Genomic DNA, 18,270 nt, shown 5'->3' with positions numbered 1-18,270 from the left:
ACTAGTAGGAACACAAGACATGAATAGTGAACTTGATTTTCAGTGTTATTCTAATTCTTAACAGCTGTTAAAGATTGCTCCATTAGGATATTGGGTCTGGGAGATTCCCATGAAAAAATGTCTACAGTATTTTTTCATTGATCTTCATCAAAGTATCATAGCTTCTAATAATAATTGACATATGCACACCTTATTCTATTTGTATGCAAGCTTTTTTTATGTGAGATATTTCATTTTCTTTTCATGCATGTCATTCTGATTTAATGTGTGTAAGCCAAACCAATTCCTAAAATTCCCCCCCCCCCCATATTCTAAGAAAAATAATTTTGTGGTACAAATTTTATTTCTGCCACCTAACACTGTATCTTTGTTACAGTTACTGGATGAAGGTATACATGCAACATTTTAAACATACTACACAAAACAAACATTTCAAGATAAACTGAATGATGAAATACTGTAGTTTTGTGGAAGACATTCTTAATCATAGATTATATCAATCTAAATTAGTATTGATTGGATTAAAACCAGCAAATTTATATGCATGTTGGAAACAGTTTGGCCACATTGTGTAACAAAGATACCATTTATACCAAATGGGATCAAATTCTCCAGAATCATTAAGCTGTTATCACATTAGCTGTTTGTTGCCGGGACAAAACGTTTGTAGCAACAGTTCTGAGAAACGGCCTTTGGCGAAATAGGGTTACCATCTTCACTTGGCAAACAGGCTGAAAGCCAAACAAGAATCAGTTATCGCTCAGATTGGCGAAAGTGACGTTTCCTTTCAAGTGACATTCACTTCTTCGTGTTGTTTTGTATCGCTCACACGCTTTTCGTTTTAAACTTTATTGTTAATAATGGAAGATAATAGAAAGGTGATTGCTATCAAGTTAATCACTTTGATCTCCACTCTGGCACTTCATTTAACAGATAAACACACTTCTGGTTATAGCAATCAATTACATCAGTAATAGCCAAATTCTGTATACACTCTAAGAATAGTTTAAAAACATGTGCTGGATAAGTCTATTTATCACACATCGCTTATGTGTATTTTCTGTTGTCTGCATTTCAATGACAATTTGATGGCTCACTGGAAAATTTGTGACCTGGTGAAAGCATTTTCTGACTAACTTTATGGCTCATAATTACTGTTCTGTCCATTCAAATGACAAAAATCTATATGGCTAATATTTACCTCCTCACAGCCAGCAGATACTATTTAGCAAAATGAAGATCAAATAAAGCATATGAATACATAAGCAATCAAACATGTGCGAGTTGTTTACTGTCCCATAGAACGCTCGGTATTATACCTAAAACACATTAATTATACCAACTCTAGAAATTAGGTGTTCGCATCATGAGTTTGTTTTATGGTTTGATTTATTGAGATTACAGCAAAGCACACTAGGGCTATCTGCCTAAGGGAAGGGATGCCTTCGGGGAGGACTTTCTAAGGGAAACTGGCTCGTATACACGTTACACATGGGGAAAACCACGAAAGCTTCCATTCAGCCAGCCCGTTCGCGGGATTCGAACCTCGGACCGAACTACCAGTGTTCAGCGACTTTACCGCTCGGCCGCTGGTGGGCTCAGTTGGTTTTATGTGATTACCGCAAAAAGCCTCGAGGGATAACAACAGGAGGGATCCCTTTGTAGAAGATTTTTTAAAACTGGCTCGTATACCAGTTACAAATGGGGCAAACCAAGGAAACGTCATGTAGCCAGCCCGTTCGCGGCATTCTAACCTGAGACAGAACTACCAGCCACTCTTCAACGACGCTTCGGCCACTAGTAGGCCCATGCACTTAATTGGAAAGTGCAATTCATTATGTAAACAGACATGACGGTGATAATCAGTTGTGCACTGTTTTAAGTAATCAAATGTTATAAATGCACAGCTGTTACATTCCTTATTATTTATTAGTCATGTTTTTATTACATAGATCATACGTATGATATAATTATGAATTAACCCAATAACAAAATGTGTACACTCTTTAGTACTCAAATATTCATCAATTATTTCTCAAATTAATTATTACATACCCATAATAATTTGCAAAGAACTGATAACTATAGTTGCTGCCAATTACATAATCGTTATCTGAATTAAAAGTAACTTCAAATAAACTTCTTGGCAATGTTCATTTTTGTATTCATACATACATATATATATATATACACATCTAATAAGTCATATATTTACATACAGATTGAGAGATGCGATGTTTTAGAAGTTGTTAATATATATTTATTAGTATTAATGTAATGAATAAGATTTATATTAATGAATGTATATACAAATATTTTTCATCATGCATAATAATAAATCCATAAATTTTCAATGTTTCAATATGCAGCATTTCCAATAAAAGTATAGTTTCTAATGTATTTATAATTCAAAAAGTATTTCATTAATAACATGAAAATAATAGACAAATTTAATGAGTATTCTCAATATTACATAAGCTATGCTTTTCTTTTTATGCATCTTTTATGCTGTTTAAAATGTGTCACTGATTATGTTAACAATTTAAAAGTTAAGTAATTAGGAGAAAAGCCGCGCATATACAAACGCATTTTAAAAAATTATTCAACTTAAATTTAAGAAATAAAATTCTATTATATAACAGTGTTATAATACACGATCAGCATGAAATACGACAAATTTGGCGAACTTTTGGCTACGAACAATTTGTAAACAAATCCGAAATGCAAGAACGTCGTAAAATAATGTCAACTCTGAAATTTCTACGATTATATATTTAATGAATATATACACGTTTAAAAAATGACTCAGGCAGTTGTATTACAACAAAACAGCAATAATTAAATCGGCCTCTATTTCCACCGTCCATCACTTCACAGTGAGAGCCATCGCCATATTGAAAGTTACCTAGATCCTTCAGAAGCTGACCTTTCGTCTGATTGGTTGAACGTTCGAGGAACACGTCTCCAGCCGGAACATTTTGGGAAAAGTTTTAAAATGTTGCTCGTAGCCGGGACACGTTCCTCCTAGCTAGACGAAACATTTCTCGGGAGCCTGCCGCTTAAAGCCGTGCTACTAGAATCTCGTTTCTCGGAATTGTCCCGGGTAAGCGCGCGCGTCTATAGATGTGATAACAGCATTACAATAACATACGCAGGTGGTGGAAAGAGATTTGATGATGTATAATTTGAAGAATTTAATGAGTTGTTAGTCAACAAAGCCCTTAGCAGGTTCTTCTTGATACTACCAATCCTACAGAATGTAATGATAATGAAGAAATGCTCCACTTCTAAATACAGGTTTAATAAAAGAAGGTCTGGAATTTATCAGAAAACTGGTCAATCATTTTGTCTAACATGACCGTAATAAGGAATTTACTGGAAAATTTGAACATTAATTTACGTTGTTTACAGCTTCTTACAGAGACAATCCAAGCATACAGACACACACACACACACACACACACAAAAAAAAAAAAAAAAAATGTGAAACACCAGCACTAGAGCAGATTCTTGCTGGGTGTTCTTGAGACATCCATAAGGAATTTCATTAACCATTTGATGGTCATCAATGAACTGGGGCACAAATAAAATGCAGCTGACATTATAAAGTGATGACTGACAGAAATCGCATATATTTGGGAAGAAGGAATTACTTAACACGTTGATTGCCCAACACGAGATAACTCATATTAGAGCTCTTCTTCAAGACGGCCAATATGAGTTAGCTTGTAGTTTCTTGACTTGCCACTTTTGTGCCACTAGGAGTTACTTACTCACTTGGCGCTTGTTTTAGCTGTACCAAGGCGATAAGTCGAAGCATGTCTGTACAAATCAACTCATAGTGGGCTTTTGCGAAGTGCTTTCTTTGGATCTTGGATTTTCACACTTTTAAGTAGTACCTGTCGTGAGACATCTACTAATATATTTCACTTTGAATACACCATGGGGAACTTCAGTTTTAATAAAAACTTTTTTGGCAATAATCTTTGGCATAAATACTGGAAAATTCATCATTCACTTACTTCACATGTTCTAAATTTCAAAAAATTTTTGTAAAAAAGTTAAATTACATTAAATAAACTGTAACATAAAATAATAGTAAAAATTCTGGAGTAAATAAGGAAGTAGAAATAATATATACAAGTCCCATTTGAAATTTATCTAGTTCGGTTGGGACCGAACCTGCAATCTCGTGAAGCAAAAAGTTCCGAGGTCTATACCGCTTGGCTGCGTCTTCATCTGGTAGCTTTCTTTGTCTAACAAAAGCCGACTACAAGATAATTTGCAGAACTCGTTTTCCTACAAAAAAAAAAAAATAAATAAATAAATAAAAAAATAAAAAAAAAAATTCCTGTAAACTTTTTAATGATTGTTATGAACCATAATTAGTATTTTTAATAATATAATATGATTAAATCAATTTGGCTTCTCGGACCAGAATTCAAAAACTGCCGTGGCAGTCAATATGATCTCACAGTTGCTAAAGGGTTAATAGAGGAAGATGATGTGCACAATATTTCTAATGATAGCACTGATATCTAAGTCATGTGCAAACATAAGCACCGTTTATTATCAGAAAGTGAAAAATTAAAGTTTTGTTATACTTTCCCCCCCAAGATTTTATTATGTCATATATACATGTCTGATTAGTTGAAATAAAATAATAATCTTAAATTTGGTATTTTCAGATTTTTTTTTTAAATTATTTTTGCTGATTTTATAGATCCAAAATCAATCTTTTTATCCATAAGAGAGTGAGCAGCAACTGTTTGTTCACTCTTTTAGCGGAAGTGTACAATTCCTTTGCTTTGCGGCGTGTACAATGCTTTTATGTCAGACAGTCAGTAAGCAAGAAGTGCAATGTGCTGTATATTCAAATATGTATTCATTGTCAGAATAATAGTCTCAGGTGAAGAATGTGGTTAATGTGACTTCATCTGCTTCCTGCTATGCTGTTAAAAAATGACCTAAATTTAAATAATTATACATGTATTTTTTTAATTTTGGAAAGAGAGGGAGAGCAGTATATTTTAACAGTGGTGAAAGGAGTGCAAGGGAGAAAAAAGGTTGAGAACCATTGTGTTACTTAAGACATCACCGTTAAACCCTTATCACTTCTAATGACGCACACGGTTAGACGGGACATTTCCGAGAAATGAGATTCTAGTAGCACAGGTTTATATGGGAGACTTCCGAGAAATGTTTCGTAGGTGCAACATCTCCCGGCTATGTGCAACATTTTGAAACCTTCCCAAAAATGTTCCATCTGGAGACATGTTCTGCATACGTTCAACCAATCAGACCAATGTTCTGCTTCTGAAGGATCACAGGCAATTTTCAATGTGTTGATGGCTCTCGTTGTGAAATCATGCTGATTTAATTGAAGAAATAGGGAAAATGCCGTATATATATTGCTGTTTTGTTGTAGTATAACTTCTAAGTCATTTTTAAATGTTTATATATTCATTAAATTTATAATCGTGGAAATTTCAGAGTAGACAATATTTTATAATGTGCTCGGTGATGACATGCTATTTCTGATGATTTGTTTACAAATTATTCATCGCCAAATTTGTCGTATTTCAGGATGATTGTGTGAAAAGAATGTTACTGTTATATACTAGAAATTTTTTATTAAGGGGAATAATTTTTTTAAAAATATGTTTGTATATGCATGACTTTACTTTACTGCTAATTACTTTTAAATTGAAATTGCATAATCAGCGATTATGTATATTTATTAAAACATAGATTATTTAATAATGAGGATACACATTAAATTTGTATGCTATTATCTTCATGTTATTAATGAAATGCTTTTTAGATTATAAACACATTAAGAACTATATCTTTATTATAAATGCTACATATTGAAACATTGGAAATTTATGAATTTATTATTATGAATAATGAAAAGTATTTTTATATACATTCATTAATAAAAATATTATTTATTACATTAATACTAATAAACATACACTGACTTCTAAACTATCGCATCGCTCTCGCTATGTGTAGGTAAATATATGACTTATTAGATGTGTGGTGTGTATATATGTATATATATATATATATATATGAATGCAAAAGTGAACATTGCAAAAAAGTTTATTTGGAATATAACGATTATGTAATTGTCAGCAATTGTAGTCATCAGTTCTTTGCACATTATCATGCATATGGAATACACAGTTGAAAAATAATTGAAGTGCATTAGGCTAGTCATTAAAATTCACCCACTTGCACACAACCTTTGCATTTGTTTAAAATGAAAAGAGTGTGAGTGACACAAAATACAACAAGGAAAAGCAATCGTCACATGAAAGGAAACGTCACTTTCGCCAATCTGAGCAATAACTGATTCTTGTTGGCTTTCAGCCTGTTTATTAAGTGAAGATGGTAACCCGATTTCGCAGAAGCTCACTTCCCAGAACTGTTCCTTCTAACGTTATGTTTCGGCAACAAATACTGTTATGTGATAGCAGCCTTTATTTTACATTGGTTATGGGACGAGACAATGCTTAACTGAGCAGTAAAACCATCGTTGTTAATTTTTGGACAAGCAGCACTGAGTCTTTTGAAATAGAAAATGATGACAAATGCAGTTTGCGTTGAAAAACTTAAATCCTGAAAAATTTAAAACATGGAAATTTTAAATTAACTAAGCAGTGAAGTCGTCATTTACTTTTTTTCAACAAGGTATGCTGAGTTGACTGAAAAATGACGAAAAGTAACTTTTTTCTATGAGCTATGCTGAGTAGATTGAAACTGGAAATTCAAGTAGAATAAAAATGTGAAGCTAAAACATTTTCTCCAGGAGAAATTTTGTCTATCATGTAAACCAAAAGGAAGGAGATAGCTGAAATATGTCTCGGAAAAACTGTCGCTAATGCTGGTGTTATCATTCCTATTTATTTTAAGGATTCCCAAAGGTAAATGCCAAAAGATGCTGGCATTATCACCAGATTGAATGTTTTTCGTTTTATTAACAAACTTACTGTTGCTGCTATTGCATACCGCCTTGATAAGAAAGGTACAGGTAAAAGAAACATGCTCAATTTCTAACTTGAAAAAGATACTTTTGATATATCTATTCTGACCATTAAGGACAGAATCTTTGAAGTAAACTGCTGATGATACACATATTAGGAGTGAATATGGTAACATCTTAGGACTGCAGAAGAAACAGTATGGTCAACCATTCATTCATGAAATCAAGAAGAAACACACATACACAGAAAAAGACTTGACTACTAATTAATAAGTTTTGAGAAGGCTGAGAACTGCCTATGAAAGGATGAAGAGAGCTTTGTCATTAACTACCCAAGCAAGCATCGAAATTGGTTCCTTCTTTGAAGGTGCTGGTTTCTGTTCAATCATTACATAGCCTGTTTTGAAGAATTGAATGCTGATTTGTTTAGGAACACATTTTTTACCTGCTGAAAATGTCTGTGTGAAGCAAAATTAGATAAAGTTGAAGGTCCCCAACACTGTCCTAGTAGACTAATCTTGTATTCTAATTCAGAAGCTGCTGAAAGATTTCTTTAATCGTGACCAACTTAACAAGAGCAAAAATACAATTGAAGTTATAGCATATGATGCTTGTAGTTGGGTGTAACTTCGTTTCCAGGAATTGAAAGCTACAATTTGAACTGCAAATAAAGTAACAAGAAAATCATCATTAAAAGTGGGTTTGTTGGCAATCACCATTGACTCTTTTAGTGGAAGTGCACTATTTGCTTGCCTTGCTGTGAACGCAGTACTTTTATATCAGTCGGTAAATGAGAAATACAGCATGCTATATATTCAAATATAAGTTTTCTACTGTGCTATTTTTTGTCTTCATCTAATTTTGAGGCACTTTACCTTCACATCTTGTCTGTTATCAAATCCTTATAAGTTAACATTTTTCATTCTCAGGATGCTCGTTTTGGGGATGTATATTGTATATCTTCCCAACTGCTTTCAAAAAAGGAGAAGTGGTCCTGTTCCTGAAGAAGCAGAGATCCCCAGATGACCCAAGCTCGTTTCGGCCAATTTGCCTACTTTCGTCTCTGGGAAAAATTTATGAAAAATTACTGGTAAACAGACTTAAATTCCATCTCCATCAGACCAACTTCCTCAGCCCATGGCAATACAGGTTCCGAACTGGCTTGTCAACCACGCATGCCCTGAGTCATCTTAAAGATAGCATAGAACAAAATAGAGGCAGAAATCTTCACACGGCATTCATATCCCTGGACCTGCAAAGCGCCTTTGACACCCTCTAGTGGCCTGCTATAAAACAAGCACTTAGAGAGGCACAATGTCCCAAAAACATCTGTAACATCATCACGGACTATCTACATTCACATAGCCTCATAGTAGCCAACAACAATGGCCTCACTATCAAGCGGCAGGAAAGAGGGTGTCCACAAGGCTCTTGCGCCGGTCCGTTGCTCTGGATAATCACCTTTAACTCCATACTACAACATGAATGGCCTTTGCACACAGATATCATAGCATACGCCGACGATGTAGCCCTTCTGGTGTCTGGCCGCACAAGAGATGAACTGGAACAGAATGCCACAGAAACCTGCTCGATATTCACGGTTATAAGTTAACCATCTCTCGACAAAAGTCTGCAGCCATCGTAATTCCACGTCCTGGCACAAATCCCACAAGACGTCCATGTATAAAGCTACTGGGCAAGAACTTAAAAATAACGAAGACGATTAAATATCTAGGAGTCACTTGGAATCAAAGACTCACCTGGTTACCGCACCTCCAAGGAATACGTACAAAAACATCGACCATCGCAAGGAAAGCCAGGCAATTTCAAGGGAGAAATTGGGGACAAAACCCCCATATCAGGAAACTATTATATCTGACAGTGGCAGAGAGAATAATTCTCTACGCAGCAGTCATATGGGCACAACCAATGAGCAGCCGAAAGACCAAGCTACTGACCACAATTCAACGGCCGTTTGCATTAAACATCTGCGGAGGTTATCGCACAACAGCGTCCAGCGCCGCCACGATACTTGCCTGCTGCCATTACACGCAGAGGCTACCTATGTACGAATCACCCATCACAGACAAGAAGCCACATATGCAGGAATTACGTTCAGAACAACAGACTATGAACTCCCTGGCAGTGTGCAACACATCCACCCTTCCATCAAAGGTAGAGGGATCCATGTCAAAATCCAACATCAGCAATCACACTCCAGACAACACACTTCCTCTGCGATTACACAACTGTTCACTGATGGATCAAAACATGATCAGGGAGTGGGCTGCGTGTTTGCTCACTACGAACATGGCACACTAATAAAGGAATGGAAAGGACATCTCACTAACAGCAATAGTATAGTGTACTAGAAGATATAGTGGGATTATCGCGCCATACACCCCGTGTTAAAACACGGTAATCTTTTTGGTACAAATAATAGAGGGCGCTGTCAGCGCATATGCCCCATCGACATCAGGTAGACGTTTGTTTACAATCGTTGACATCTGTCACTTGCTATCTTCCTATTAAAGATCGAATCATTACTGCTACTTTTAATGCTGTAAGTGAGCTAATAATTTTACACAATAATCTTGCGTATTCTTTTTTGTTGTGAGCTGCTGAAACGTAATTTGATATGTCGGCAAAACTCTCATGAAAGTGTTTTGTTCCCGGCTGTATATCTGGTCACCAAAATGCCACAAAAGCATCACTGTTTAAAGTTCCCAAAGACGAAAATCTTCGTTGAGAATGGGCGAAAAGAATCTCCAGAGAAGATACAGAACTATCGATTCACTACAGTGTGTGTGAACTGCATTTTGAAGAACATTTTATTGAGAAATATTATCATCATATTGTTAACGGTGAGGAAATAAAAATTCCAAGAGGTAAACCACTGCTTAAACCTGAAGCAATACCTAGCATATTTCCGAATGCTCCAAAGTATTTCAATAAACCTCTACCACAAAAAAGGAAAGTCAGAAATAATATAACAACTGTGATAAAAAAAACATGTATGAATAAAGAAAATATTAGTATTTCAAACATCCCTGTTAAAAGAACTGTAGCGATAAGTGATGTAGAGACTGTCCAGTTACCTTCTCCCTTTTGGTCAAAATTAAAAATCAAAAGCTGTCCTCAATCCATAGTATTCTTAAATCTGATTTGTAATGAAAATTTTCCGTACCCTTTGGTCAGAAAATTAGTCAGTATAATTGAAAAAATAATGAATTCATTGCAGATGTTTTCATGTGTGGCCAAAAAACCCAATCTGTTACTTTTAATGCTGTGAGCGAGCTGGTAATTTTACTGAATAATGTTGAGGCAATATCTGTCTGCAGTGGAGTTGGAACCATTTTGGAATATAATCAGCACTATCATAAAAATGTAAATATTATGCATGATCAGATGTACAGTAAAAAGTGTGCAATTAAAATTAATGAGTCTGTAACATGTGTGCATTGTAAATATGTAAATAGATTACTGAAAAGAAAAATTTGTAAAAATAATTATTTGAAATCAAAATTAAGCAATAATAGAAAAAACAAATTGATATGTTGTTTAAGAAAAAAAATTACAGAGTTATCCTTAAAACTGAAGGAACAAAAAACAAATGAAATGGGCACTTCTGTTGTTGCCTCAAATCCGAAGCAATTACTTGCTATAAATGCTTTTAATAATGCCTCCAAACGTAAAAGTACTCAAGGTATGATTTATGATCCAAAATGGTTAATTGAATGTATAATAATGAGAATGAAAGGACCAAAACTTTATGAACATATCCGTGAAAATAAAATTCTGATTGTGCCTGGAAAGAACTGCCTACAAAGATATGTTAAAAATTACCGCAGTGGATTAGGTTTCTGTGATTCTGTTTTTCAGGCAATCAAAGTGAAAACTCAAAGTATGGAACCATATTTTCTCCATGGTGGTATATTGATAGATGAAATGAAGTTATCTGAAAATTTGCACGTGAGTTCAGATGGTCAAATTGAAGGATTTGTGGACTTTGGAAATTTTCAAAATGGAAAAAAGCAAAGCAATCATGGATTAGTATTCCTATTTCAACTATTTGTGGGTGACTGGAAGCAGATTGTTGCAGTTTTTGCCATGCAACAATATTAAAGGAACCTTGCTTGCTGACTTGATAATAGAAGCAACAATTTTGTTAGAAAATGCAGGTCTGTATGTAGATTTTATAACTTGTGATGGGGCTACGTGGAATAAAGTAATGTGGAAGAAATTTGGTATAGGTACTCAATCAGATAATACAACTGAATATCAGATAAATCATCCATGTGATGAAACACGCAAGTTAAATTTTATATCTGACTTTCCACATTTAATAAAATGTATGCGAAATGCCTTTTTGAAACATGGATTTTACACACCACATGGAGAAGTGCGCCCAGAGCATATAATTTGTGCATGGAAGAAAGATTGTGGTGCCGTTGCTTTAAAAGCAATGCCACATATTAATAGAAAGCATCTTTTTCCGAATAACTTTGAAAAGATGCGAGTGGATTTAGCATTTCAGTTGTTTGGAAATGAAGTAGTCAATGGCCTTAGTTTCTTCCATAATGAAATAGAAATGTACGGGAATTTAGAAGGTACAATACAGTTTGTGAAACAGATAAATTCATTAATTCATACAATGACATCTAGATATCCTGCAGAAGCTTTATTTTTAAATTCAGACAAGCACACAGCATTATTAAATTTTTTGTCATTTCTGGATGAATGGGAAAAGCTCACTAAAGAACAAAATATGAAACTTGGTTTGATTAGTCATGCAACTGTTGAAGAGTTACGTGTAACGTTAAAATCAACATTGTTTCTACTTCATTACATGACAGAAGAATTAAATTTAAAATACATTTTAACTTCAAGACTAAGTCAAGATGCATTAGAAAATTTATTTGGTATTATCAGACAGTCTAAAGGTTGTAATGATCATCCAACACCTAGTGAATTTTTGAATATTATTGAAACACTGCGTTTTTACAATCTTGCCAAGTCACCAAAGCATGGAAATGTATCAGAGGAAGTTATAACTGCACTTCTTGCACCCTCCATTGATAAAATGCATGCTGTAAAAAATAGTCAACATATTGAGCATGTAATTGACCAACTGATTGAAAAAGGTCAGTTGGTTGATGCATGCTCATCATTTGATTTCTATTGTACAGCTGTTGATCATACGTACACATCGCAACAAAGTGACTCGCGTATAATTTATTACGTTGCGGGATATGTTGCTAGAAAGTGGATTAAAGTGGAGAAATGTATTGCTTGTTCAGAAGTTTTAAGAAATGTTGGACTAGAAAGCACAGTAAATTCTGAATTTATTTCTTTAGTTAGTAAAAAGAATCTTACACATCCTTCAAATAGTCTATATGCATTGATTGAATATCTTGAGAAGTGTTTTGTGATTTTTTTTAATGTAAATATAATAGAAAGAAGCAGTGTTGTACAATTTGTATCAACGCTCAAATTAAGTCATTATGTAGGTTGTGATTTACATAAAATAATGCTGACCAAAAAAATTCTAAGATTTTATATTATCACACGATTTCATTTTTACACAAAAGCTTTAAACAAGCAAGCAAACACAAGTCAGAAAGGTAAATTTTTAAAACTTCATAGAACTCGATGAAAAGAAGCTGTACTTAAGCTAAAATTTCAAGATACAAGAAATATCACCTTTTAATGAAAACTTCCCCCCCCAACTGCAAATATCATCTGCATTGACATTGGCCTGTTTAATAATATTTTGTCAAACCATTTTTGCCATTATTGTACAACAATGTCAAACAATTGATGCAATAAATGTGATCAAGATCTTTCACTATTTCAGTGATCGAAGCTGATCATTGTAGTTCTGAATAGCGTAAGATTCGTTAAATATGATAAGTATTGCTTCAGGTTTATGTAATGATTTGCCTCATAAAATTTTTGTTTCCTCAACTCTAACAGTATGGCTGTAAAATGTATCAATAAAATGCTCTTCGAAATGCAGTTTGCATATACGATCCTGATTTGATATCTCTGTATTCCCTCAAAATTCTTTTTTCATTAATTAGAATAAAATTTAGAAGCTTTAAACAGTGACTCTCTTGTGGCATCTTATTGTCCACATGTGCAACTAACTATAAAAAAACTTTCAAAATAAATTTAGGGTTACATCAAGGTAAAGTATCTCTTTTATTTTTCCACCAAATAAATGGATTTTTTATACTATATATGTGTGTGTGTATTGTCATTTCTCTCATTTCATTCATATATAATTTAATAATGTTTTGAAATCTAATTTGCACATTATTTGACTACATTCAAACAATAAAAATTTGACATTGCTAATTTTGCTTTAAGTTAACCAGATCAGATGTAATAATTTTCATTATCATTTCGAAATGAAAATTAGGTTGTTTGATTAAGGCAAAACATATGCACTACATAAATTAAACTAAGAAGAATAATGTTTTCATGGAGTACATTTTAGGGTGCCAATTCATTTCTCAAATATTATTAAATCAAACTGCCTTACTTGCATGATTCAGTTTGATTTAATAATATTTATAAGTATATACATTGCTATAATGATGTAGAAGTCATGTTTCTATTCTCTAGTGATGATAAAATCAAAAAGCCTCTAAGAACCATGAAATTAAGGTAAAAATACATTTTTTATAACAAATACATAGATTTTATATATGCATTTTCATTTTCTCACTTTCATTTCATTCATACGATAGCGCTTTGACATTTGTTGTAAAATTTAATTTATATATAAGTTGCCTGCATTTCAAATGCAGTTCGACAATAAAAATTAGCATTACTTATTTTGCTTTTAAATTAATTAGCATCTGAGATATGATAATTTATGTTATAACTTAGAAATTATTTAGGTTGTTTAATTTAGGCAAAGCACATGAAAGTTATCTGCTTAAGAGGAGGTTTTATATTTGCTTTTGTAGAAGGCTTTTGAAGGGAAACTGACCGAGATTCACATTAGTTTTGGGGGGAAACCATACAAAATCACATGCAACCAGCCTGTTTGCTAGGAATGATTACAGGTTAACCAGTGTCCAAGAATTTTACCTCTTAATATTGGTGGGACTCAAAATGATCAAAGATTGTTTCACACTTCTGTGCACTTAATTCAGACATTATCTATCGGTAAAACCAGGTAAATATTAAAAGATAATGCAAGAAAACCTGAGTAGTAAAAATGTAGAGCTCTAAATGTTCACAAATTTGAATTAAAATTGTCTAAATTTTTATAGATCCATTCAGTTTTAAGTGATATATCATAGTTTCATATTAACATACTTATACAAAAATAAATAAATAAATGATATATAAATTTTAGCATTCATGTAAATATCTTTGAATGAAAGTGTGAGTCCATTGTTCTATGTGAATTCATTTGCTATATTACTTGATAAGAGGTAGAAGGTATTGAGTTTTATATAGTGCAATTTATAAAGAATTTAGGAAAGGGCAAATTTAAAATGGTCATACAAGATGAGCATTAAAATTATATAATTTCTGTAATATATGCAAGCAAAAAAAAAAAAACTTCTGTAGGCCTCTTAAAGGCGCCATGAAATTAAATAAATATATTTCTTAAAAAAAGATGAGAAAAATTTCGTGTGAAATATGTTAATTTAGACCTTTAAACATAATTGAAATTGCAGTAAACGTCTCGGATTTATGGGGCACATGTGATCACAGCGCCATCTAACGGAATGTCGAAACTCGATTACGAAAAATAGTGCCGATAATTCCACTATATCTTCTAGTACACTATAGCAATAGTATCTTCCAAGCAGAGGCACTAGCAATATTGAATGCGCTACGACATGCCCTCAACCTTTCCCTTACCAATGCGACTTTTTACACGGACAACATGTCAGTGCTACACGCACTCAGGGATCATCACCACACTTCACTCATCATCATAGATATACAGCAACTTTTACGCAATAATCATCAAGCCCGCTTTAACATGGTATGGGTGAAAGGACACTCCGACAACGAAGGGAATGACGTCACAGACCGACTGGCTAATGAGGCTGCCAACAACAGCCACGCTCAAACTATAAGAGCAACTACCACCGTCTCACACCTCAAGAAAACTCTGCGTAATATCTGTAAAGAAAAGTGGCGACACAGGGAGAAGGACGTATATTTTCCTACCAAAGGTAGACACGGAACGTCTTATAACAATAGCCCCACTGACACAGTACATAACGGGTCATGGCTCATTTCCATTTTATTTTATGCGTCATGGCATCTCAGCATCTGACAGTTGTGTCTGTGGCATGCTAGGTTCTCCTGAGCACTACCTATTTGACTGCGGTCTAACAACAAACCACCACTTTCCACATCCAACGAATGATAGAACACTTTACTATCGTTTCATAATCAAACACCCGCCAGCTATCAGGAGTATCTGCGCAGTTGTACAGCAAGTCAACGCCCTAGGGCAAGACATTTGCGAGCCACAATAGCATGGTACTGCAGACAATGTACTTAACGCAGTATGTACACATTCTGTAATACACATTCCACATTCAATTTCAAGCCTCATGTTAACATCTGCTTTCAATAGCCAGCAACTTGCAGAAATAATTTTACTGACATGTTTATCTGTGTAAAGCACTGGGCACCCAATGGAATGACGTGTTATCGTAAATCGAAATATATAATATCCGTACAATGCACGAATGTAGTGTATGCAACGAAATGTGTAAATCATGCAACAGAAGCCCCTAATGAAAGTATGTACATTATGTATAATGGGAACTGAGCATATTTCCGCACAGCGCTACTGCTTTACACACACCTTACTATGTCTCGTATGTTTCTTCTGTGTGTAATATTTGCATTTATGTGCTCTATGTGTTTTCATATGTATTCTATGTGTCATGATATGTATTCTCGTGTTTTTATGTCTTTATGTTACGTAATTACGAGTGTGTTTTTATGCTTTTATATTTAATTTTGTATATCTATGTGTTTCAGCTTATATGAGTGTTTTAGTGTTTTAATACTATCCTTTATATTCTTTTTAAGTTACTTTGTGTTATTAACAACGTCCTATGTAAAAACTACTTGACATCTAGCCCCTGTATGGCCATGTAAACTCCCGGTGCAGCCTCATGGGGCTTCACCGAGTTGCTTCTTCGAGATAGTGGAGGATGTGGGACATATGCCTGTTTACCTATGTTATACGCCAGACATCCCCGTCCTCCGTCACCTGTATACATATTGCTCTGTGATGAAGATTGTATACTTGTTTCCTAGGAGACTAGGGGTGATCATAATGTAATGACTCTTCAATATAGGGATAACCACATGGTCATGAATACAAACAATATTTTATGTTTTGATAGACAATTATTTTATCTCCTTAAATTCTCTTAGTTTGATGACTGTGCTAAAATGTTATTGTGTTGGCATATTCCTAACAGAATACTGGGTTTTGGATCAAAAAATCAATATTCTATTTTCCTTTATCTTTATTGCAATCAGATATAAACTTTATACTAAAAAAATTATAAATACAAAAAGTTTGAATAAATATTATTTAATTCTGTATTAATTGTTTTTTCCTCAATAAATTTCATATCTGAATTGTTCTAGTCAATTTCATTTGAACTATTAAAATTAGCTTTCAAATTAACATCTTTCTTATTAGATTGTACCAGGTGATCCTCTAGACAAAGGCATAGTTATCCGACCTTTAGAACCTCAGCCAGCGGCACATTTAGCTCGAGAATTTATGATAAAGACACGGAGAAGAAAAGTAAGTCATAATAATTTTGTCTAAAAATAGAAAGTAAAGAGGAAAAAAAACAGTTATTTCAGAATGATTTAAAATTCTGTATTGTTTCTGAAAATCATATATGAAAAATTTTCTTAAAAGAATCCAGGTAATGTATTCAGATTTAAAATCTTTTGCATTATGTTGACTTAATTCTGTTTTATTTAGATATTTAATGGAATTGTTGAATACTTGTCATTCTTATTGAAATAGATCAAAATGAAATATTTTTATCTTAATCAAAAATGCTCAAGGGAATGAAAAGTAAATGGTAAAAGTACAAGTAATAGTTTGATATGATTTTAATAAACATCATGTAATACATGTGAAATGTAGTTAGCAAATATGCTTTTTAAAGCTACTGTTCACGAATTAAGCCTCTTAGCTCTAATCTAAAAAATAAAAACTAACCGAACATAGCATTCATTACAGAGGTTTCAAATACCAAAATTAATATAAGTTTTTTAATTGATTTTACATTGTTTATCAGAATTTTGTGTCTTAGTTTTTGTGTAATTAATTTTTTCTTATAAAAATACTGTTATTTATGTATAAGCTACTGTAATTAGTAACAATTAAAATAAAATTTTAATGTTATCTATAATATCCCTATATTTAAAAAGATCACAAACAATACTCTATGTTCACAAAAAATTACTAAGTTATGTTTGAAGTATGAAAACCTACCTTCTAAGTAATATCCTTTGAAGCATACATGCTTCATACTTGCTTCAGTGCTTCCAACATTGAAGCAAGTGTGTAGCACTTGTGTAGAGAGTATACTGACTGACAGCCAAACTGAAACATTATAAGCTTCATTTATGTGATATGATTTTTCTGCAAAAATGTTGAATAGATGGAATCTCAGGGTCCAACTGATGATTAACATTTTGGGTTTTAAAACATCTTTCAAATGTGTTTTCATTGCACATATAGCCTCCTGGATAAGTTCTGATAGCTTGAGAAGCTATTATATATATTGTGTAGTATGAAACATTTACATCTGCAGAAAAAGATAAAGGTCATCAGATGTTAAATCTGGGTTGAAGGCATATTTTATTTCTAGCCAAACAGTAAATGAAAGTTTGAATTAAGCAGTAGCTAAATAATATTCATCATATTGTCTTTTTGCTATTATAATCATTATGAACATTATCAGCACCTTTATTGAATTTTCCTATAAATGGATCAGATATGGAATATGGCTTAATAATTAAATTTAAACAGCAGACTTATTTTTTTATGATGTCATAAAACTCATTACGTTGTTAAATTTCATGTCTTCCGTAACACATAATATATATTCAGCCCCCTTCCTGAAAAAATGTTTTGTATGTTAAAAATTTTGGTACTTTTCCGTTTCGCCGGTGCAAATCTCGCCAAGCAGACTTTATTGGCGACAACATACAGTATACACATAAAAAATATTAAAAAAATTTTAGTTCTA

General features: G+C 33.4%; 1 protein-coding gene across 1 annotated transcript in view; it reads left to right on the top strand.

Annotated features, from left to right (window-relative positions):
- Positions 1–18,270, top strand: part of LOC118183848 (116 kDa U5 small nuclear ribonucleoprotein component) — a 104,203-nt gene that overhangs the window by 85,050 nt on the left and 883 nt on the right. The window contains exon 23 of the mRNA XM_035353453.2: positions 16,698–16,805. Within this exon, the coding sequence (XP_035209344.1) occupies positions 16,698–16,805 (108 nt within the window). The remainder of the gene's footprint in view (positions 1–16,697; positions 16,806–18,270) is intronic.

Source organism: Stegodyphus dumicola, chromosome 6 (genome assembly GCF_044657685.1).
Source record: "Stegodyphus dumicola isolate Sdum_Otavi_A_Nest chromosome 6, ASM4465768v1".
Taxonomy (NCBI): domain Eukaryota; kingdom Metazoa; phylum Arthropoda; class Arachnida; order Araneae; family Eresidae; genus Stegodyphus; species Stegodyphus dumicola.
This window is presented reverse-complemented; position numbering and strand designations above follow the sequence as displayed.